The 22,291-nt window shown below is 35.1% G+C and overlaps 1 protein-coding gene across 1 annotated transcript in view; it reads right to left on the minus strand.

Moving 5' to 3' along the window:
• Positions 1-22,291, minus strand: part of LOC136029107 (C2 domain-containing protein 2-like) — a gene marked incomplete in the record, with an annotated part of 86,613 nt that overhangs the window by 7,330 nt on the left and 56,992 nt on the right. Inside the window, 5 exon segments of the mRNA XM_065707173.1 lie at positions 5,539-5,656; positions 7,191-7,232; positions 11,216-11,239; positions 12,305-12,438; positions 19,350-19,442. Coding sequence (XP_065563245.1) covers positions 5,539-5,656; positions 7,191-7,232; positions 11,216-11,239; positions 12,305-12,438; positions 19,350-19,442 — 411 coding nt within the window.

The following is a 22,291-nucleotide window of genomic DNA, read 5'->3' on the forward strand; positions in this document are numbered from 1 at the left end:
CTCTCTACTTAGGCAGCGCTAATGTGGTGCCTATGATTTTTAGTGTATGAATTGTCCTTTCATACCCCAATGAAGTCAAAATCATACAAAGATCCTACAGAGTCCTACAATCATACAATCAAGGTCAAAGATTCTAAGCCCCCCCCCCGTATGTATTACGGTATTCTAAAGACAAAGGAAATGCATTAGAGTTTCATTGTTACCGAAGTAGCCAAAGTAGAAAGCCGTTAAAATATAAGCGAAACTTCAACTGTTTTGTGGGATTTTGAACTTATCCGAAAATAACGCGAAAAAAAGATAACATTAACAAATACAGAGGCAAAACGATCGAACAGAAAATTAGACATGAAATAATACAGTCGACTCTCTATAAATCGAACATTGATAAATTGCTGTCCTCGATATCTCGAATTATCTCCAATCCCCTTGGAAAAACCTGTTTAAGTTGAAGAAAAAACCTCGCATAACTCGAAATAATTTTGAGGTTGTATTCTACACCTGTAAATCGAAGCGACCCGAAAATTAACTCTATAACTCAGTATTCAGTAGATAAGTCGTCATTTAATTTTCAGTTGATCTTCACAAGTCAAAGTTCATTTCTATCTCCAAGTTTTTTCAGCGGACATCCGTTAGTCAAAACCCCCCGTATGCAGGTTGCAATGCGTAAACTTTGATATGTATTAACTTTGTTTGACATATTTTTGTAGCAGATTAGGCTAATGTTCAGATGTCTATTTCCTAGCAAACTAAATTTTTTATTGACATTTGAAATTCAAGTCTTGACATGTCAATTCTATAATACACTAATAGGGAGTATTTTTAGTGATTTTCTACCTCTGTAAATCGAATTTTTATTTGGCTTACCTCTATAACTCAATACCTTTATAAGTCAAATTGTATGTAGAATGACCTCTAAAACTTGAACTATGCATAAGTCGAACTATATGTAACTCGAAGAAAAATCGTGGTCCCATGAATTTCAAGTTTGCGAGAGTCAACTCTATATCTAACGCAGCCAAACCAGTCTGGGAATTTTTTAATTACAGTAATTTAGCTTTGTTAGCAGAGATTATTGATCTCAGAAATCATGGAAGTACAGTGCATGAAATTCAAGACAGAAGACAAAACATAACAAGGCAAAATAAAAGCTCTATTCCAATGCACATTTGGTACTAACTCTTGTGCTACAATTCTCATAAAGATTTTAAATTAACGTTCTGATTTATAGCTATAATTCGTTTCTTGTTGTTGTTTTTTTGCCTTTTCAAATAATCACTTAGACTAACATTTTGCCAACCGTTTTCTCATAAATATCATGAAATGCCTCCGAATTATTTGTCTTTTTTTACTGTTTTTAATATTTGGTAAATGACGACTTATACTTACTTACGACACGACTGCCTGTCCATGGATTATTCTTTATGGTTGATTGTGTATGGCTATGTTGTTTGACCTATGCAATTGTATGGATGAGTAGGGTGGAGGCCTCATTCAAGTACTAATCTATATTAATTACTAATGTAGGAAAACAGTCTTCCTTTTCTCCTTCTGACTTTCTTTTTTCTTTTTTTTATGTGTTAGTGCTGTTGCATTGTTGATTTCTTTTTCATTATAGTATTAACACAACAATTAAAAAAATATATGATAATCATAGCACAAACTTTAGTCACTAGATGGGCACCTAAATCACGCAGGCAAATTATCAGCTTGCAAGAAAAAACAAGATAATTGACATTCCGAAATTTCAAAAATGTCACTATACTGAAACATCATGCATGATTTTAGAAAATGAGAACATGCATCACTAATACAACTCACTTGCAGAAGCAGAGCTTGTTAAAAGTCGATTCGCTCGATCTGCTGACTGAGATCGAATTAAGCTATTTTCTCTGCTCATTGACTGATCCATTCCCGGTTCCATGGATTTAGATCGGTTTTTCGACCGAGAGAGTCGATCACGTAACTGACGAAAAAAAGAACCCCGATTCTTGTACCGGGCACGTCCTCGTCCATTTGCTATGGAAGGAAAGAGAAATAAAGTCGTACAGTAGTTCTTGGTGTGCCGCATGTGCATCACATGGACTTCCTTTTGTACTAAAATGCAAGCATTTCAAAGAAACACTTGTATTTGAATACTTTCGAATATTATCTTTGACGAAAAAACAGTTAAATTTTCAACTACAGGAAGAAACTGAAATCCGACTGATTTGTTGTCTCAAGATTTTGTATAGCTTACAGCCTAATTAAGTTTTCTCTATTTTGATCTGTTTAAACATAACAAATAAAATTTTCTCTCAGTTTTATGATAAGACAGATTAATGTGAATACCAAGTTATCGACATTGAAGTTGTTTTATTCTTATGCAAAAAAAAAGATAAAAAGAATTCATCAAGATCCGTGGGCTTTGTTATCTATATAGACTTTTTCTTGTCAGTACCAACAGTAATATATTTTTATTTGGAAAAATTTTTATATACGAACATATATATATATATATATATATATATATATATAAATATATATATAGTACCCAATGATTTTAGGAAAACCTTAATTAAACAACTGTATAAGAAAGGTGACAAGAGTGAATGTCGGAATTATCGAGGCATTAGTCTGGTCTCTGTAGGTAGCAAATTACTGAGTAATATGATACTTTTTAGACTGAGACATGCTGTAGACAAAGTTTTAAGGAAGAACAATGCGGTTTAGAAAAGGTAGAGGATGTGTCGACCATGTTTTCACTCTTAGTTAATAATTGAGAAGTCCCTTCGTTGTCAAACACCTTTGGTCCTTAGTTTTATCGATTATGAGCAAGCTTTCGATTCTGTTGATAGAACAGCGTTAACAAAGGTCTTATCGTTATATGGTATACCAGAAAAATACATTAAAGTGATTTGCGCTATGTACGAGAATATACTGCTGCGGTTAAGGTAGGAAATGAGGTTAGCAACTGGTTTTGTATTAAATCAGGAGTTAAGCAGGGTTGTGTTCTATCCCCCTTTATATGGATCATTTTGATGGACTTCGTCTTAAGGAGCACAGGAAAGGCAATTGGAGACCATGGAATCAATGGGAGGAAGAACGCTCCTGGACTTAGATTATGCTGATTTAAGCATATTAGATGAAAGTGTGAGCAAAATGAATGATTTTTAGAGGTTTTACGAGTTCAGGGTGCTAAAATAGGCTTGAAAATTAATGTTAAGAAGACTAAGTCACTAAGTTAGGAATAAGTGAAGATGAACAGGTGACCTTAGGTAACGAAAAGATTGATCAGGTTGGAGCTTCAGTTACCTTGGTAGTATTATTAGTAAAGATGGTGGGAGCAGTGAAGATGTTAAAAGTAGAATAGCTAAAGCTCAGATTGTTTTTTCACATTAAAAAAAGTTTGGAAGAATAGAAGATAAGCCTACAAACCAAGATTAGAATATTGGAAGCTACAGTGATGACAGTGGTCAAATATGGCTCTGAAGCATTGACACTCCGAAAAGCAGATGAAAATTTACTAGATGTTTCCAGAGAAATTGCCTACGATTGTTCTGGTACCCGGCTGACTGACCGTATTTCAAACAGTAGGTTGTACGAAAAGTGTGGTTCAATCCCGCTTTCTGGGGCTATAATGAAAGAAAGTAGATGGCTAGGCCACGTTCTACGGATGAGGATGACAGATTACCGAAGATTGTCCTTTTTGGCCAACCGTCTGGGGCTACACGGAAAGCAGGTCGTCCTTGTCTGGTTGGGAGGATGTCATAAATAAGGATTTAAAGGAATGGAACTTCCGGGCGGAGTAAAGAGGGAGGCTTTAAATAGATTAGGTTGGAGGAGGAGCGTGCTAGCTGTGTTGGCCTCAGCGGCTTGTGCTGCAGTGAGTTATTAGTAGTAGTAAGTAGTAGTATATATATATATATATATATATATATATATATATATATATATATATATATATATATATATATATATATATATATATATAATCACTGTGTTCGGATATGAATGTATCTAAGATGGGTTCAGGGGACACAAATTATTTTGATGTACTTGGTACTTCATACGTTCAAGAAACATTTCCAAAATGGTTTCAAACGAGTAAGTTTGATTACTTAGAGCCGGAATATATATAATATATATATATATATATATATATATATATATATATATATAATATATATATATATATATATATATATATGTATATATATAAGTATATATATATATGTATATATATATATATATATATATATATATATATATATATATATATATATATATATATATATATATATATATATATATATTATATATATATATATATATATATATATATATATATATATATATATATATATATATATATATATATATATATATATATATATATATATATATTAATATATATATATTATATATATATTATATATATTAATATATTTTATTAATTATACATTTTCCTTGTTTTGTATTATTTTTGTACCGACAATAGAAATCCATTGGAGAACAGATTTGAATTTTTAAGATTGTAATAAGATAATAATGTAAATAGTAATGTAAAAATGTAAAATAATGTAATACGGTAAAATAATGGATAATAATGTAAATCACTTCAGCATCGTAGCAGTGTCGAAAACAAAAACATCGTTTTAATTGCTGAATACAATTTATAGGAGAAACGTACAGTGATGAATGTTATTTTTATATTGGTTTCATAGAGTGGTAAACAGAGACTTCGTTTGGGAGAAAGGGAAGACATGACCCCTGCAGACTCAAAAACAAGATAGCTATCCGTCGAAAAGAAACAACTAACCTACACTTGGGATGAATGTGCACCTTCCTTCCTTTCCCCCCAGAAATATTCTGGCTCTTGCCCGCCTTACAGAATAGAAAAAACTGAAATTCCTGGCAATAAAAACTAACAATTTCCAAAACCCATTTAGCAGATAAAAAGAGATAAATTAAGAAGTTAAACAAGAATCATTCATAAAGTAGACAAGAAGAACTAGATGAAATAAGAAGATAACATATAAGACTACTTAATTTGACCGGTTGACAGGGCAAAGATAAACTTACATTCAGGAAAAAGCTTCAATTCTTTTTTGTGGAAACAGAAAAATAGGAAGTCCTTTATTTAAAAAAAAAAATGTTATTTTTGTTAAGAAGTGAGGGGCATGGGCCAAGTTTCTTCGTTACGTCCATGACTTTCTATCTCCGCTTTCTGTGTTGTATACTTATATAAGATTAACCGCTAATGCTTAAAATTGACGAAAATTTCAACTAATTTCTGGGAAATTAAAATTTTCCGGAAAGTCAGGAAAGTGATGAAACATAACTTTCAACTTTGATATTGAATATGATCTTTTCTTTAGTATTTTCCTTCTTGTTTGATCTTGCATAATGTGTTTATTAACTTACAGTACAGATAAAACTTATTATTAGCTAATAGCTTAGAGCACTAAGTAGTTTTCTAGACTATGTGAAAACAAATTTATACCTCCCCCTCCCCTCTAAGGAGAAAGAAAATACCCCTCGAACATTTTTTATACTCACTTTCACCAGCAGAACTTATCGAAGACGCTGTACTATCATGAACATTTGGCAGTCCTAATGAAAAGACAACATCTGATGTAGGTGAAACATCTCCGACTGCCAGAGGTCCTTCTTCTCCCTAAAAAAAAATAATAAAAATAGAGTCTAGTAGTTCAAACAGAATAAAAATAAAATAGAAAGATTGGGAAAATGTTATAAAACGCTGAGACAATACTGAAAAAATAGCAAGGCTTAAAATCAGATTTTTTTTTTCACACCAAAGAAAATTCAAAGAAAATTCAAGACGTAAAATTGTCATTTAAAGCAAAGTAATTTACAAATATTTCAAACAAAAAGGCACATTTTCGCAAACAAACATTTATTCAAAATTGTGCAGGGATTTATTACAATTTTTCTATATTTGTATAGTTTACTCAAACTATAAAAACTATAAGAGAATGGTCTAGTTTCAGAAAAAAACAAAGATTTTGCAAGCGTCATTTAAAAATTACACGAGAACAAAGAAACCACTGAGGCAGTGGTATCTCCCACTTGTTAATGGCGATGAAGAGGATAAGATAAAAAAATTCTGTCCCTCCTACGGTGGATTGACGTGCCTCTGAAGCAACCAAAGGAATTGGGAGCACTAAGAAGTGAAACGAAAAAGCAGGAACTAAAGAAGGCACCATGAGCCATTTTCAGAAGTGAGGAAATACCGCGATTATAGATCTAGAGAATAGGAGTCATTTATTAATTTTCAATTATCTTTTAAAAGTTAAAGTGAATTACCCCTTAGCTACGAAGAGATGGAATATTGTGTCTGCATCATTCATGGAATCCTGTCCTTGAGCGACAGAGTTAGTTGCATATTGACAACCCAAGCACCAACCTGTTTAAAGCGTGGAGATAAGGTGTGTGAAAGACTGATACACGAGTCAATTCAATGCCCCTTCGACGGTGGTTACCAATAAGAACATTGGAAATATCGGGAAATGAGGGAGTAAAAATTTATTTTTTAGTTTGAAATTTGAGTGGCCAAAAGCGTATCACAAACAATTCTATACGGCATGAACCTTTGAGATGATTAATATGAGATAATATACAATGATCAAACAATGTATGAAAAGCATGTTTACACGATAATCGAACAGTAGAATGTAATAATATCGCATTAAAGCCAAACAAAAATTAGGAAAGACAAACCTACTAAATTATATATTTAATAAACTGGCCAATTTTAACACCTTTGTTCATTTAAACCGGATATTATTAATAACATCTAGACTAACACTTGGTCCACAGCATATGTGAACATCTATGTATTTTTATACATCAGCATAAGAATGCATTTATAAAATATGAAACAGTTAATGTACAGTAGCTTTTGACATCTCTTCGAGTTCCGCTACATATCCCTCTTATAATCCACTCATTAAAACCAAATTTTCAATGCAATTCTAACCATTTTTCTTGTTAGTTCCTTCACTTCATATCCCTTCCCTTTTTTCATTTACTAGAGTTAAATTTCATCCAGAATTTATTGAGCCTTTTCTCATTTTGCCTCACAAAGTATTGGAAGAAATATTCCCACGTTTACCGACACCAAGAAATAAATACTTATATCACACTGGAAATAACAGTAGAAAAGAAAACTAGAAGATTTAAGAATATACCTTGGCTTTCATTGCAGTCACACAAGTGGAAGACAATTCTACCTATAACAAAATCATGCGCTGAGTTAGCTCTGAGTTAGTTGTATCCTTTAGACACTAAAACAAAACTACAGTCTACTCATGCAACAACCTCACGCAAAAAAATATTGTACTACAAAAGTGTCATGCAAAAGCAGAGGAAACACACAAATATTAGCTAGATAATAGGGATATTTTCATCAAGTAATTTATCACCGTAGACCATAGACCTTGCCATCTTTAGTCGTTTTTACTGTAAACACGCACTCGTACATCCGAAACCAAAGTACTTACTTGTACTTGTTTCAGGACACAAGCTCTTCAGCTCTCCCTGGCGCTATGATCTGGCGGACGATAGAGTGCCAAGCCACTCGGTCTTGTTTTTATGGTGCACATACAAACATGCATCTTGACTTGTCCACCCCTTTTCTTCTTCCAGTGTGCGAGGGGTTTGCAGTATACCGCCTTTTTAGTGAGGGTGTCGTCTAACCTCTGACAAACATGGCCAAACCAAGTTAGGCGGCGTTTTTTTTTATTAGAGCTTCACTATCATGCTTCTGGTGACATCGTCTACATATTTCGACGTTGCTAATTCTGTCTCGGAGGGAGACACAGAGGATTTGGTCACGCAGGAGTGATCAAATACTTTGAGAGCATGAACATCCGCTGCTTTCATGGGACACGTCTCGCATCCGTAAAGGAGTACGGAGCGGACAGTTGCTTCAAAGATCTGGATTTTTGTTTTTAGTAGGACGTCTCTCTGTCTCCACAGGTTCTTCCTAAGTTGAGCAAAGACTATTGATGCTGTTGATATTCTGCTCTGGACTTCCGTACTACAGCCACCGGAAATGCCGATGAGGGATCCCAGGTATTTGAACTGGTCAACGACCACTAAACGGGAGCTGTCGATAGAGAACATTTTTGGTGTTTTTTCGGACTCTGGAATCTAGCCTACGGCAAAGTGGTTTATCGATGGAATATAATGATTTTATCACTGTGAAGTGTAGGAGAGACAATCTTAGTGCATTCAATGAAGAAAAACGTACGGAGACTGATTTCCAGCTTCATGTTTGAGGTCGGCAGTTACAGGTGATAAAACGCGCCTAATTTAACGCCCCCATTTTGTTATTGTATCTTTTATTCTTCTATATTAAAGACCCTATCATCCTGGACATTTCAGGTAGAGTTTCCTACCATGTACTAAATAAAAAATTTTCTCAAGTATTTAAAAAATAGAGTTGTTTTTGACTAGCCAACATTTTGTTGATAGTATAAAAAAGGTTAAAAACATTATAATTAACGTCGATAAGTTTAAATAAAAAAAAAAACAAATCTAACAGAAAACAGATTTCTCAAAACAGAAAACAGATTCTACAAAGTAAATTTTATAATTTTGTCCCTTTTCCGCAAACATAACCAGTTAGATTTCCTTTTTAGCTTTGAGCTTCCATTTCTTTCTTTTTTATATCGTTCGAAACAGAAAGAAAAAACAAAGTCAAAGAGCGGACAAAAAAAAATAAAAAGGATATTCAAATACAAGTGAAAAGTATCATTGCCAACATTTAACTGAAGAAAAGAAAATACCTGCTTCGATTAAACAACTTGGCCTCAGTTCCGGGATATTTGTGCTCTTTAATAGAATTAAATAAAAAAAACTAGTTTTTTTAACTGAAAGTAAGGAGCGACATTAAAACTTAAAACGAACAGAAATTATTCCGTATATGAAATGGGTTGTCCCCTCCTCAACGCCTCGCTCTTTACGCTAAAGCTTTAAATTGTTTTAAAAAGTAGAATTGTGGCAAAGAGTCAAACATTAGCGTAAAGAGCGAGGGATTGCGGAGGGGACAACCCATTTCGTATACGGAGTAATTTCTGTTCGTTTTAAGTTGTAATGTCGCTCCTTACTTTCAGTTAAAAAAACTAGTTTTTTTTTATTTAATTTCTGAACGTTTTTGAATTAATGCATGTTTGATTTTGGCTCTCCGCACACAAATTATTAAAATGAAATTTGTGTATTTAAATTCTTTTTTTTTTTGGCTAAATGGTTTTCTCTTAGTTTTGATCAGACGATTTTGAGAAATAAGGGGTGGGGAAGGAGGCCTAGTTGCCCTCCAATTTTTCGGTTACTTACAAAGGCAACTAGAACTTTTAACTTTTAACGAACGTTTTTTATTAGTAAAAAATATGCGTAACTTAAGAATTAACTTACGTAACAAACTTTTATATTCTTATATTTTTATTTTGTGTACGAGGGGGTTTGTACCCTTGTTAATACCTCGCTCTTTACACTAAATCGTAAGTTTGGTCCCAATTCTTTAAGAATGACCCCTGAACCAAAAAGGCCGTAGAATAAATAGTTGAAATTACTAAAAATACTTTAGCATAAAGAACGAGGTATTTATCTCCTTCTAAATACCTCGCTCTTTATGTTAAAGTATTTTTAGAACCCCTCATATGCGTAATAATCTCTGTTCGTTTTAAGTTTCAACGCTACTCCTTACTTTCAATTGAAAAAACTTTTCATGTTTATTTTTTCATTGTTTTTTTTTTATAGTAACGCTAGAAAATCCTGCACCCTTTTCATTGAATTTTCTTCCCCCATGACCAATTCCTCCAAGGAAAGATCCTCCCACATAGACCCCTCCCCTCAACCCCACCCCCAAACCAAAAAAATCGCCCTGAAAACGTCTGTACACTTCCCAATAACCATTACTATATGTAAACACTGGTCAAAGTTTGTAACTTGCAGCCCCTCCCCCAGGGATTGTGGGGGAGTAAGTCATTCCCAAAGACATAGTTATTATGGTTGTCGACTATACGGAACAAAATGGCTATCTTAAAATTTTGATCCGTTGACTTTGGGAAAAAAATGAGCGTGGGAGGGGGCCTAGGTGCCCTCCAATTTTTTTGGTCCCTTAAAAAGGGCACTAGAACTTTTCATTTCCGTTAGAATGAGCCCTCTTGCGAAACTCTAGGACCACTTGGTCGATACGGTGACCCCTGGGGGAAAAAAAACAACAAACAAACAAACAAATAAACACGCACCCGTGATTTGTCTTCTGGCAAAAAAATACGAAATTCCACGTTTTTGTAGATAGGAGCTCGAAATTTTTGATATAGGGTTCTCTGATACGCCGAATGCGATGGTGTGATTTTCGTTAAGATTCTATGACCTTTAGGGGATGTTTCCCCCTATTTTCCCAAATAAGGCAAATTTTCTCAGGCTCGTAACTTTTGATGACAAAGACTAAATTTAATAAAACTTATATATTTAGAATCAGCATAAAAATTCGATTCTTCTTGATGTATCTTTTAGCATCAAAATTCCGTTTTTTAGAGTTTCGTTTACTATTGAGCCGGGTCGCTCCTTACTACAGTTCGTCACCACGAACTGTTTGATATTTCACTTTTTTTTTTCACTAGAATCGTTATGGTTCCAATACACCTATACACACTAATTCATAGATTCTAACCGAACTTATAGGTTACATTCCACGTGTGTCCGAGAGTTCTTGTGGCGTTAAATTGGAAATCGTGGGCCTCGTGTTAGTCATGATAGAAGTGACTTAAATATGCCATGAGAACTGGGGAAAGTGAATGAATTTCAAAAAACTAATTTTTCTACTCGATTATTTCCTTTTTCCTGGAAGTCTAGTTTCCTAACTTTTTAAAAACAATCTTTTACTTTACATTAAAACATGATACTAACGATACCGTTTTTTCACTAGGTTCATTAAGTGCCCAAAACAAGGAATTGGGCAGGGTTAAAAATTTGTTTATATTCTTTATTTGGTATTAATTTTTTTACTTTTTTTCCATTAATTAGTTTTTCCAATACACAGCCAATTTACAAATTCACAAATATGGTATTTTGTGTGTCAACTGGTAGTAAGTTTTGTCACAAGGGGAGCGTTTCGTCTCTAACCTTTTGATAACAATTTTTTTGGTAGTAAAAGAAAATAAATGGTATAGCTGTTGAAATGAAAATAAAAGGTATAAGCTCTTACCAATACTGTTGGCAACTTCGGTCTCTGTTTAACAAATTGGATAGCATAGAAGGAAATAAAAATAAAAATTACAAAGTTTAATAGGGTCCATTCGTGGCTAATTAGAAATGTTGAATGCCGAAACATTCACATAATAAATTAAAATAGCCTTATTCACAAAGGTTTTCTATTGCTAATTTTAGGACACCAACAACATAACCTCTGCATGGTTAACTTGATTAACTTGAACATGCTTAACTTGAACAAGATGAGAAAAGTGCTATTGAGGGGGGGCGGGGTGGTAATTCGATGAGAAAACCGCGTAGATACCATTCAAGAGGTTCTTTCAAAACTATTACAGCATCAGCCAAAAAGAAAAAAATTACCAATTAAACAGAGTAGAAGTAAGAATTCCCGAAGCATTACCACCCCTCCCGAGATAATCCCCAGCCGTTGGCCTGCTAGGTAAATTCTTTTATCTTGCCCACTCCATCCCCAACTAAGTTATTTATGAATCTCACGTTTTTACTAGACGTCAATAGTCATTTTAAACAGCATGTGCCTTATTTTCCTATTTTTGTGAATAGCTCTAGAACGTTGTCATAGTTTTTTCTTAGGATCGTTGTGAAGTAAATTTAATGTTTTTTTTTTCTTTTTAATACTCCATTAGAAAGAAATGTGTATCATTTCTTGTATCAATTATGTCACAAAAGTCGGTGGTGTGACTTTTGTTCTTACTATTTGATGTAAAATTCACCTTTTAGAAAACTATAAAAGCATTCCAAAATTTGATCCATTTTTGACGCCCACATCTCTTGTGCCCTGGTTCCTGTCCATTCTTGCTTCTCTAGATGTCAAATAAGTCTTTTTCAGAAGTCACTTTAGCTTGTCTACAAGCAGTCACATTGAAGAGCTTCTTAGCAAAGACTAATCCTTAAGGAGCCGGCCCTTAATATAAGATCATTATTCACATTATGGGAATAGTTAGTCTGTCTTGGAGGTATTTGAACGGCCTTTGTATTCGTACATGCAGTTACTTAATGTTAATTATGTTCAGAAATTTATATTAAATCTACCGTACGTACAGAGGGCAAGAATTCGCTAATATACCTTTTGAACACTATGGATGATCAGTGTACTTTTTGTAGGAGTGCCAGTTCTTCCATCTTGGGCATTTTTTCTTTGTCTCAGTTCCCTCAAAGCGGATTCTGTGACAGGGTCACTTCCATTGACAAGAGAGAATTCTGCAAAAAAAAAGGAAGAAAAGTCAATGTTTTTCAATGCCATTAAAATATTGAAATTAACCCCCCCCCTCAGTCTTAATATTCACCAACAAAAAAAAAGATATGGTTTTGAATAATCGAACAGTTGAAAGCTCAAGTTAGAAAATCGATTAACATATTTATGTTTCCGAAACAGTTTATCCAAAACAGTAACTTCACAGATTTGCTTTTTTTTAATCTCACAGATCGATGATAAAATATTCAGTAAAAATCTAGTTGGGTCTTCGGTGTCTAGGCTAGGTGTTTTTTGGATATAAATTCGGAACATCGGGTTACTAATTTTGGGACCGATCAATTTAGAGGTGTCTTGAAACGCGGATGATGATTCCTAATGGTGATGCAAAAAAAAATCCATGAAATAATATGGATTCCATAGTGGTTATTCCATGTGCAGAGGTGGGCATCAGCAGGATCATTACATGCTAAAACCCATGAACTAGGAAAACAGAAGTTAATAGTGTATATAGAAGAAAATGGGAGACAAAATCCTCGCTGATGTATTGCCTTCCCCTCCCCTTAGACCTGAAAATTCAAAGTAATAAAAATCAAAATTTATTTTTGCTATAAAAGACCGTATCCAAGGCTTTTTTTTATGGAGAGGAGAGGGGGGGGGGGGTAATAAATATTTCTAGGGTGGTTTTACCACCGAAACTCTAAAATAATGAAGTTTGATAACAACTTATACATAAAAGAATTGTTTTTTTTTAATATGATTCCAAACATGAAAAATTCAGTTAAAATTATTCTTACCAATCAAAAGCTACAAAGGTAAGTAAATTTGCCTACATTTTCAAAAAGGGGGATACACCCCCCAGAAGTCAAACGATCTTAATAAAAACCAATTCGTTAGATTGCCATATCAGAGAATGATACTGTAGAGCAGTGGTTCTCAAACTTATTTAGACGCTCTACCCCTTTTTACCCACAAAACATTTAAGGTACTCCTTCTCAGTTACCGGTACTAACTAAACTATACTACTACTACTAACAACTCACCACAGCACCAAGCCGCCTGAGGCCAACACAGCTACGCATGCTCCTCCTCCATCCCGATCTATTCAAAGTCTCCCTCTTAAAACCCTCCCAGGAAGTTCCCATTTCCTTTAAATCTTTATTTATGACATCCTCCCACCCCAGACGAGGAAGACCTGTTTTCCGTTTAGCCCTAGACGGTTGGCCAAAAAGGGAAATCCTCGGCAATCTGTCATTCTTCATCAACAGGACGTGCCCTAGCCATCTCAACCTTTCTTTCATTATAGCCCTAAAAAGCGGGATTGAACCACATTTTTCGTACAGCCTACAGTTTGAAATACGGTCAGTCAACCGGGTACCCAGAACAATCTGTAAGCAATTTCTCTGGAAAACATCTAGTAAATCTTCATCCACTTTTAGGAGCACCCATGCTTCAGAGCCATATTTGACCACGGTCATCACTGTAGCTTCCAATATTCTAATCTTGGTTTGCAGACTTATTTTCCTATTCTTCCAAACTTTGTTTAACTGTGAAAAAAAAACCTGAGCCTTGGCTATTCTACTTTTAACAACTTCTCTGGTCCTACCGTCTTTCCTAATAATACTACCAAGGCAAGTAAAGCTGCCCATGTGATCAATCTTTTCGGTACCCAACGTCACCTTTTTGTCTTCACTTATTCCTAGCTTTAGTGACTTAGTCTTCTTAATATTAATTTTAAAACCTATTCTAGTACCCCGAACACGCAAAAATTTTATTCATTTTGCTCACACTTTCATCTAGGATGCTTAAATCATCGGCATAATCTAAGTCCAGGAGAGTTCTTCCCCCCTCCTATTTTATGCCGTGGTATACCATCGCCTTTTCTGTCCTTCTTATGACAAAGTTCCATCAAAATCATCCATGCAAAGGGAAATAGAACAAAACCCTGCTTAACTCATGATTTAATAAGAAACCAGCTCCTAACCTCATTTCTTACCTTAACTGCAGTATTGTTATTATCGTACATAGCACTAATTTTACCTAATTTAATTTTGTTTTTATGAATTAGATGACAGTCCTGGTAAATCGTCTTTCCTACGGGATTGGAGTATTGGAGCCGCATGAGTTTTAGAGATATTGGATTATACGTAATTATATATACAAAATAGTGGTATTACTGTTCAGTGGATTTCAACAAGTTTGAGGTTACTCTCTACTTTTGGGGTTCTTACTCTCTTTTCTTTCGATGTATGCTTTAAAATGGAACTGACCTGAGCTTACCAAATTTCCTGCAAGAAGCAACGAAGAATATGGTTTTTAAATTACCTTTCAAGTTTAATAGGTTATATCTAGGTTGCCTTATAAAAGTTCTGAATTTGTTTCGAGCTTTTCATTTTTTTTTGAATGCGTGAAATAAACACAGACAAACAACTGCGGTGAAATCGAAGTAATATTTCAGACATCTCTCGAGGAAGTTCATCCTGGTCAATCTTTCCCAATTATCGAATCGGAATAGAAGAAGATGTGGCCGACAAAATCGAAGTTACTAATCCTCTCAGGTCTTGCACTATGGAGCCTGGTGAAAGAAAAAAGACATTGGAAGAAGTTAGCTGTTCGGGAGTTGATGACAAAGAAACGGTAGGAATCAGCAATATCTTCACTCTTATTTTTTGCATTATTGATTGCAACAAGGCACCGAAAAATACTGACACCTAAAGTTAAATCGGATTCTGTCACTAACGAATTAGAAGCTGTAATACAAGCGCTAGACACAGGATGATCAATCAGTGAATATGGAACTAAGCTTAGTAGTCAGTCAGAGAAATTCACTTCTTAGAAAGTGTAAAGAATGGAAGGAGTAGAATCTCAAGCCAAAAGTTTACAGCAAGCTAGAATCGTAAGAGTTGAGTACAATCCAGGACTCAAGAAAGAAAAACTTTCAGGCTCAGAAAAGTTTAAGCTTACCAAACTAGGACCATTTCAGCCACAAATAAATTTTTCAATAAAGGAGGAGATACAATCCCAGAGTTTTAAATACCAGTTGCGGTTTGTTAGAAACTGGCACAATGAGCACCCGCCCCAAGAGTGTAGTGGCAAGAAATACTTAGCCTACTGCTTTGCCTGTTTGTTGCTGTATTCGCGGCCACTGGACCTGGCCGCGAAAACAAAAACAAAAATTCTTCGTTCATTTCGATTTATTCAGAAACTAATGAATGATGTATAGTCAGAAAAAGAAAGGGAAAAAGGGCGTGGTATTATACAAATATGTCTAGATGTTACCACTACTCCAGATAAACAAGGGCTGACATTTCGTGGGAAGAATCATAACGGGAAAAATCACGTTGAGCTAGCTAATCTTCTTTCGAGACACAACTTCGAAATGGGCCATTAAATAATTCGTCTCTACACAAAGTGCTATTTTGCAAAAGTGTTAAAACGTCACCAGGCAAAGGCAATAGCCGAAATTTATAGCAAGGCTAAAAGTGATCCCAATTTTATTTGGAAAGTTCTAAGGCATGATAAGTCTTAATCTTGCAGTGATGTTCAATTCAGTACTGAACAGTGGTACAACTGCTTCAAAGGTGAATTCTCCAGTCCAGATCCATTGCTTGAGAGTCAGTTTGAGAAAGAACTTGACGGGTTCTTGCTCGAGTCTGCTAATGACCTCGGTTTCGTTGTAACTCCATCAATGGTCACGAAATGCATCCTGAAACTGCGAAAAAAGACTTCCTGTGGTGCAGATTTGATTTGTGCGAAGCATTTGGAATTCGGTTCTTGTGTCTTAGTTGAACATTTATCACTACTTTACCAAATGAGTTTTGTTTCTGGTACTATCCCCAATTTATTCAGTACTGGTTTAATTAGTCCTATTTTGAAAAAAGGGAAAGCCAGCTGACTGTTGTTCCTCCTTTAGGCCAATTTCTGTTTCTCCCGTTTTATGCAAAGTATTTGAGCTATTGGTTGTGGATGAAATTTTTAGTAAGTGTTACACGCCAGAGAACCAATTTGGTTTTAAGAAAGGTGTAGGTCGTGAATATGCTCATCATCTCATCGCAAATTTGTTACTTCATGCTTCTGAAAATGATGAAGTACTTTTTTTTGCAGGGCTGGACGTTTCTAGAGCGTTTGAATCAGGCCTTCATGCACAGATACTGCTTATAGCACATATACGCGGTAAAGATCCTTCGGTAGTTAGGGCTATGCGCGACATGTATAGAAAGCTGAATGCTAGAGTAAAGGTCTCTGTTTTGCCTGGTGTTGTAGATCTTACCCTGCCAATACCCATTAACAAGTTATTAGACAAGGAGCTTTGGCCTCCCCGCCCCTGTTTAATAACAGTGTAATCGAGCCACAGCAAAAAGCCCTCACGAAATGTATTTTTAAAGGAATAGACGTTTCATTGGTAAATTACACAGATGACGTATTGAATGTAAGTAGAACACAAGCAGGGATTGAAGATAAATTTCGTATATTGTCAGATGAATATAATTGTATAGGTCTCAATTTTGATCACAGTAAGAGCCAGATTCTAGTTTTTAATCGCCTTTGCCAAGATCCTGTTGCTGTATCTCTTGGTGTGCATGTCATACAAGACCAGAACGTCTTACGTACCTTGGAGTTCCAATTGGAAAAAATCTCTGATCGACACGGGTCTTGTTTAAAAATATTTTGCGAATAAAACTAGGAAGACATATGGCCTGTTGGTTGCGCTGAAGTTCAAGTTTAACCGTCGCATCCTTGCTACTTTATATAATGCTTTTGTAGTTCCCATTTGCTCGCGCTTGCCCCATTTTGGTCTCTTTTCTCGCAGACAGATGTCAGCGACATAAAGAAGTTTTTTTTACAAATATGCAAAATATCTGCTTAGATTGCCTTTATGGACCAGTACTGCAACTATATCAACTCGTTACGGAGGAGCTAGTTCAGTGCGTACAGTAAAAAAGCGAAATGAGCGTTATATAACACGCCTGAGCAGTAATAGCACTTTGCTAAATGTTTTCCGATAGTTTTTTCATGTTATAAAGGCTGAATTTGATTTAGTTTTTAGAAGTGTGTTTTTTCTTTTCTTTTTTTTCTCGTATTACTCCGTCAGTTTTGTATTTTTTCGCAATATGACGGGAAATAAACATATACATACATACCTACATACATAAAAGATCAGAACAAGGCGAATGTCACCAGTTATCTGTTAGGTAGTAACCAAAATAAATTAATTGCCTTTGTCGGACCCAAGGCAGTTCATAAAATCGTAGCAGAAATCAATAAAACTGATTTCTTTGGCATCTTTGCAGACGACACACCCGCTGTCAGCCATGAAAAGTGTTTAGCTGTAAATGTGCGGTACATTGATAGAGAGGGATCCGCTAAAGAGCATTTACTCTTCATTGTAGATTCTGAGCCAAAAAAGGAGCTGATATTCCAGAAGAAACTCTACGAGTTTGGTAGAAGGCTCGTATCAATGAAGAAAAACTTGCATTTTCAATGCTACGACTTTGCAAGTGCCATAAGTGGGCGCTTCGAGGGAAAATAAGCTCACATTCCAAGAAGTTAGGAAACAATATACAATACCTCAGATGCCTAGCCCACCAAGAGAACATTGTCGGTTTTTTGCAGAAATTCGCAAATCACTGGAAGCATCATTGAGTTTGCCGAGTTGTCCTCTCAAGCGAAAAAGACCAAACATGGGTTGCCTTTTCTACAGAGCATCCACTTTTGCAAAAACTCTTCCAGCGATATTGGCAAAAGGTGAGCGAATATTTAGCAGTCTAAAAAATCGCCATGAACAGTTTGAGGTCAACTATTGGAAACCATCGACGTGACCGTCCCATGCTCATGATGTCAGAAAAAAAGCAACTGGAAAAGATTGACTTCAACCTACTTGTAGAAAAGTGGAAAGTTTAAAATCCGCGCTGCTTTAAAGTTTAGCTTATTTTCATTGTCTCAATTTTGCTTTTATGTCTGAGTTTTTCTCTACAATATATGACGGTTTTCCATCACTAATAGACATTATTTTAACACACAAAAATCGAAGTAAAAAATATCGGTTGTCGTCGGCACCTACCCAAATTCATCGGCACACTTAGAACGTCCCCTCCTCCGACGATAAAAGGCTAGTGACACCCTTACTGGGAGTCAAGAATAAGTTCAGCTTTCCATCCCTTGTAGGTTCACATTGTTACAGTTTGAACTTGAGCTATTTTTTCCTATTAGAAAACTTCGTTTTCATTTCAGCAAAAATCTAAAGCATGTTCCAACAGCAAGTAGCATTTAACCCTTCATGTGAGATACTATGTCAGGTGGTAGACTACGGAAGCTGAAAATATTACTCCTATTTCCTGACTTCGCGAACCGACGTCAGGGGGTCGTTTTGTCTTCATTGGGTTTTTCTTGGCCTTATGCAAATACTCTTTTCATTCATTTATTCCATTTATTAAAACTTAAAACTAGTTTTAAAGCAGTCAAGAGCACTAATTTTGATTAGACTAAATCAATCGTCGTTAGAACGAGTTTTTACGATTTCCATGCGAATCATTTCATTTATCTGTTGCATTTATTAAAGCTGAAAAAACATACATGTTTATAGATTCAAGCTTTGAAAATATATTTAAATACAACATAGTATAGAATTAGTCGGATCCGATTAAAAAATAAATAAATAAAGTAAACTATCTAGGATTGAAAAGTTAGAATAAGAAAGTTTTGGTAATTTATGTGTGTTTGTTGGAACCTTTTTTTAAGAAGATAAAAGGGTAATCGGTCTTTGACTTTGATGTCTCAAAGTTCCAGCAATTAAATTAATTTATTTACCATCTACATGCTCATATAAATAACAAACGTGATCACTTATCTAAAAAGGACGGAACATAAACACATTCTTTCAACAGATAACAAATAAAAAATGTTTTGCATGCAATGTCACCTGAAATTCCATTTCTCAAAGCTCTATTATACGAGTCAGTCCTTTCAAGCTTGGATCTAGAGGGCCGTTGGGTCATGTCTGCAGGGTCTGGGTCTGCATTAGGGAAAACATTGATAAGCTTCTACTTCCTAGAATTCATGCTCTACTAGTTTAACCACTTATAAATTTAATTTTTAAAATAGAAATGGATCTAAAGAGAGACTCGGTGATGCGTTTTAGGTTATATATGGTTCTTAAATAATTCCTGTTTTCAATATAAATCACTGCATATAATAGAATGATAAGCATAATAATTGCAAACTCTTTTTGATTTGTAAAAAAAAAATTGATTTGGGCTTTATTTAGATTTAGCGCCTGCTAATAATAAAACTTCATAAATACATATAGGGGTCTTTTTTTATAGAAATTTAATTCCAGATTGTTCTTCGTTCTTACAGATATATATAGCTATGCAAATTCACATTTAACCAGTTCAAATAATCAGATGTCATTTTGATTGTTCTTGATACTTTGAAATGTTGATCCTAGCATTTTGTAGTTTTACAATAGAGAGTTTATGGAAAGAAAACTTTCAAAAGACTACTTCATTTTATGTCAATATAATATTAACCGCAATGTTGGGAATATTAGGAATTTGACCTTTTGTCAGCTCCTCATGCTGGAAACTAGTCTAACAACAAGTTCCCCTTTTTCTTTTCAATGGTCTTATAAGAGACTTTCGTATCAGAATAAAGGAATATTCAAAAGAAGAATACGGAAAGATATTGAAAATCAGAGTGTAATAATGGAAGAACACTTACTTCTGGGAAAATAGTTCAGAAAATGAAAAAGATCTAATCGCTATTCAAACAAAGAAATGACAATAGTGGTCTTTTTATTAGTGTCTTTGCTGATTCAAGATTTAGAAATCCCAACAATCGCTTTTTGGTTTTTATAATAATAATGTCTTTTAATAAACTTGATTGATATAATAAACAGTCGATTTCATGCAATCAAAATAAACAAGACTTTGCAGACTGCCAAAGCTATTAGAAATGACATTTAGCTCTTGTTTTCTTTCTAGTTTATCATTTTGCAGTTATTCATCCGCAAAAGCTTTACACCTGGCTTTTTTCTATGCAAATTATGCAACAATTAAATTTACAGAATAAAAAATAATTTACTTATGTATATAATTTACTTAAAGTACTATGATCAGAGTGTAAAGATTTGATACATTTTTCAGGAGATAAACCTGCAAGAAAACCCGGAAAAAAATAATTTTTTGTTGTATTCTTATTCCTCAAATTCTAAAGATAAAAAAGCGAAACTAAAGATTCAACATTAAGGAATTAGATCTAAACTTATTTCAGTATTCACGACTTAAAGGTAGCTTATGTCATTTTAAAGTTTTTTTCGAAATACATCCTAAACCGTGGCACATAAGCTCAAAATCGTGTAATCCAAGTCTTTAGGGAACGAAACATCTGCGACTTTTTTTTTCAATGTACCAAAGAACACCTCTAAATTAACAAACTGTCAAATTATTTTCCAATGAGAATTTAACACAAAACCTAAAACAATGAAATTGAAATTCCAAGTTGTGCCCTGCGGGATATTGAAATTGTAAAATCAAAACTTTTACTGAATTGTATAGTCAATAAATTTGTGTTCTTTCTGCTGATTTCCGACGAATAGGAGAACTAATCTTGTTTTAAAATTGTAGCGTTATTTGTCTCTCCAGAAATCTCCTTTTCTGACATACGTTATAGAACCATATGATTGGCTTACGAAGATGCGTTCCACATCTAAACCAAAGAAATTATAGCACGCACTTCACCACAGAATTACAGGAATGTAGTCTTTCTTTTGTTCTTGATTATATTTAACCCTTTCAGACCTGAACCAAGAAGGAGTTGCGTAAAAATTCTGAAAATAGCAGAGAGTGATCCTGGAGGTTCAACTAGAACAGGTTTATTTTTTTAAATTTTTATTTCATTCCATATCCAAAATGTGAATGGTTACCATATGGTCACGTCAGGTATATACAGATACTATTTTAGGTGAAAATTTGTGAAACAGTTGCGATCTGAGTTCAAACACAGTCGAACTTTGCACTTCGAACACATGATTCGACTGGATCCACCCCTAACGCACTTCTCATAGCGACACCTTCCCTTTTCAGTCGTATCCGGAAAATGCGAGGTCTGGTCAAACCTCACTGATCCCGAAGGCATCCCGTCTCGCGAGGTAATCGTATTGTGCTTGGTCACTGATAAGGATGGTCTTCCAACTCGAGGACTTTGAGATACGCCAGTAAGAACCAACCCACGAGCAATGTCCATTTTGAAGTACAGCAGAGACATGTGCTGAACATTGATCTGCTTACACTGTCTGCGGTGTATCAGCCAGGCGTTGTTCACAGCCATGTCAAAGAAGTAGTACACAATCCTCATATACCATTTCTTAGAGCGAATGTCAGTCCTGTAAAGCTCCAGGAACATGTCAGCAAGATCTACGCCCCCCATTGATTTGTTGTAGTCACGGACGATGCGGGGGCGATCAACTTCGACGTATTTCCGTGTTGTGCCATCCCATCTCTGACACTTATCAACTGGGGTGACTGCACAGTATGAAGAAGCCAAATGGACTGGTTTGTTGTCATACCATTTTACTACCAATACTTCTGAATGTCTTTCAAAACGTAAGTCCACTGACCCTCGTCCTTTCTTCTTCATGTTGGCGTCGGTATCTAGAACAGCGCCCCTCATTCTGTTGCTGCGTATCGTACCACATGACTCGATGCCATATTCAACCCGGAGCTTGTGAATGAGATCGATGCCAGTATAGAAGTTATCAAAGAACAATTTGAAGTTCATGAACCTTGGCAGATTTTCTACAAGCCGAAGGACAACGTCAGTACCTTGGCCAAGTTCAGAAATTTCAACAGCTCCTTTTCCTGT

Source organism: Artemia franciscana, chromosome 7 (genome assembly GCF_032884065.1).
Source record: "Artemia franciscana chromosome 7, ASM3288406v1, whole genome shotgun sequence".
Lineage (NCBI taxonomy): Eukaryota > Metazoa > Arthropoda > Branchiopoda > Anostraca > Artemiidae > Artemia > Artemia franciscana.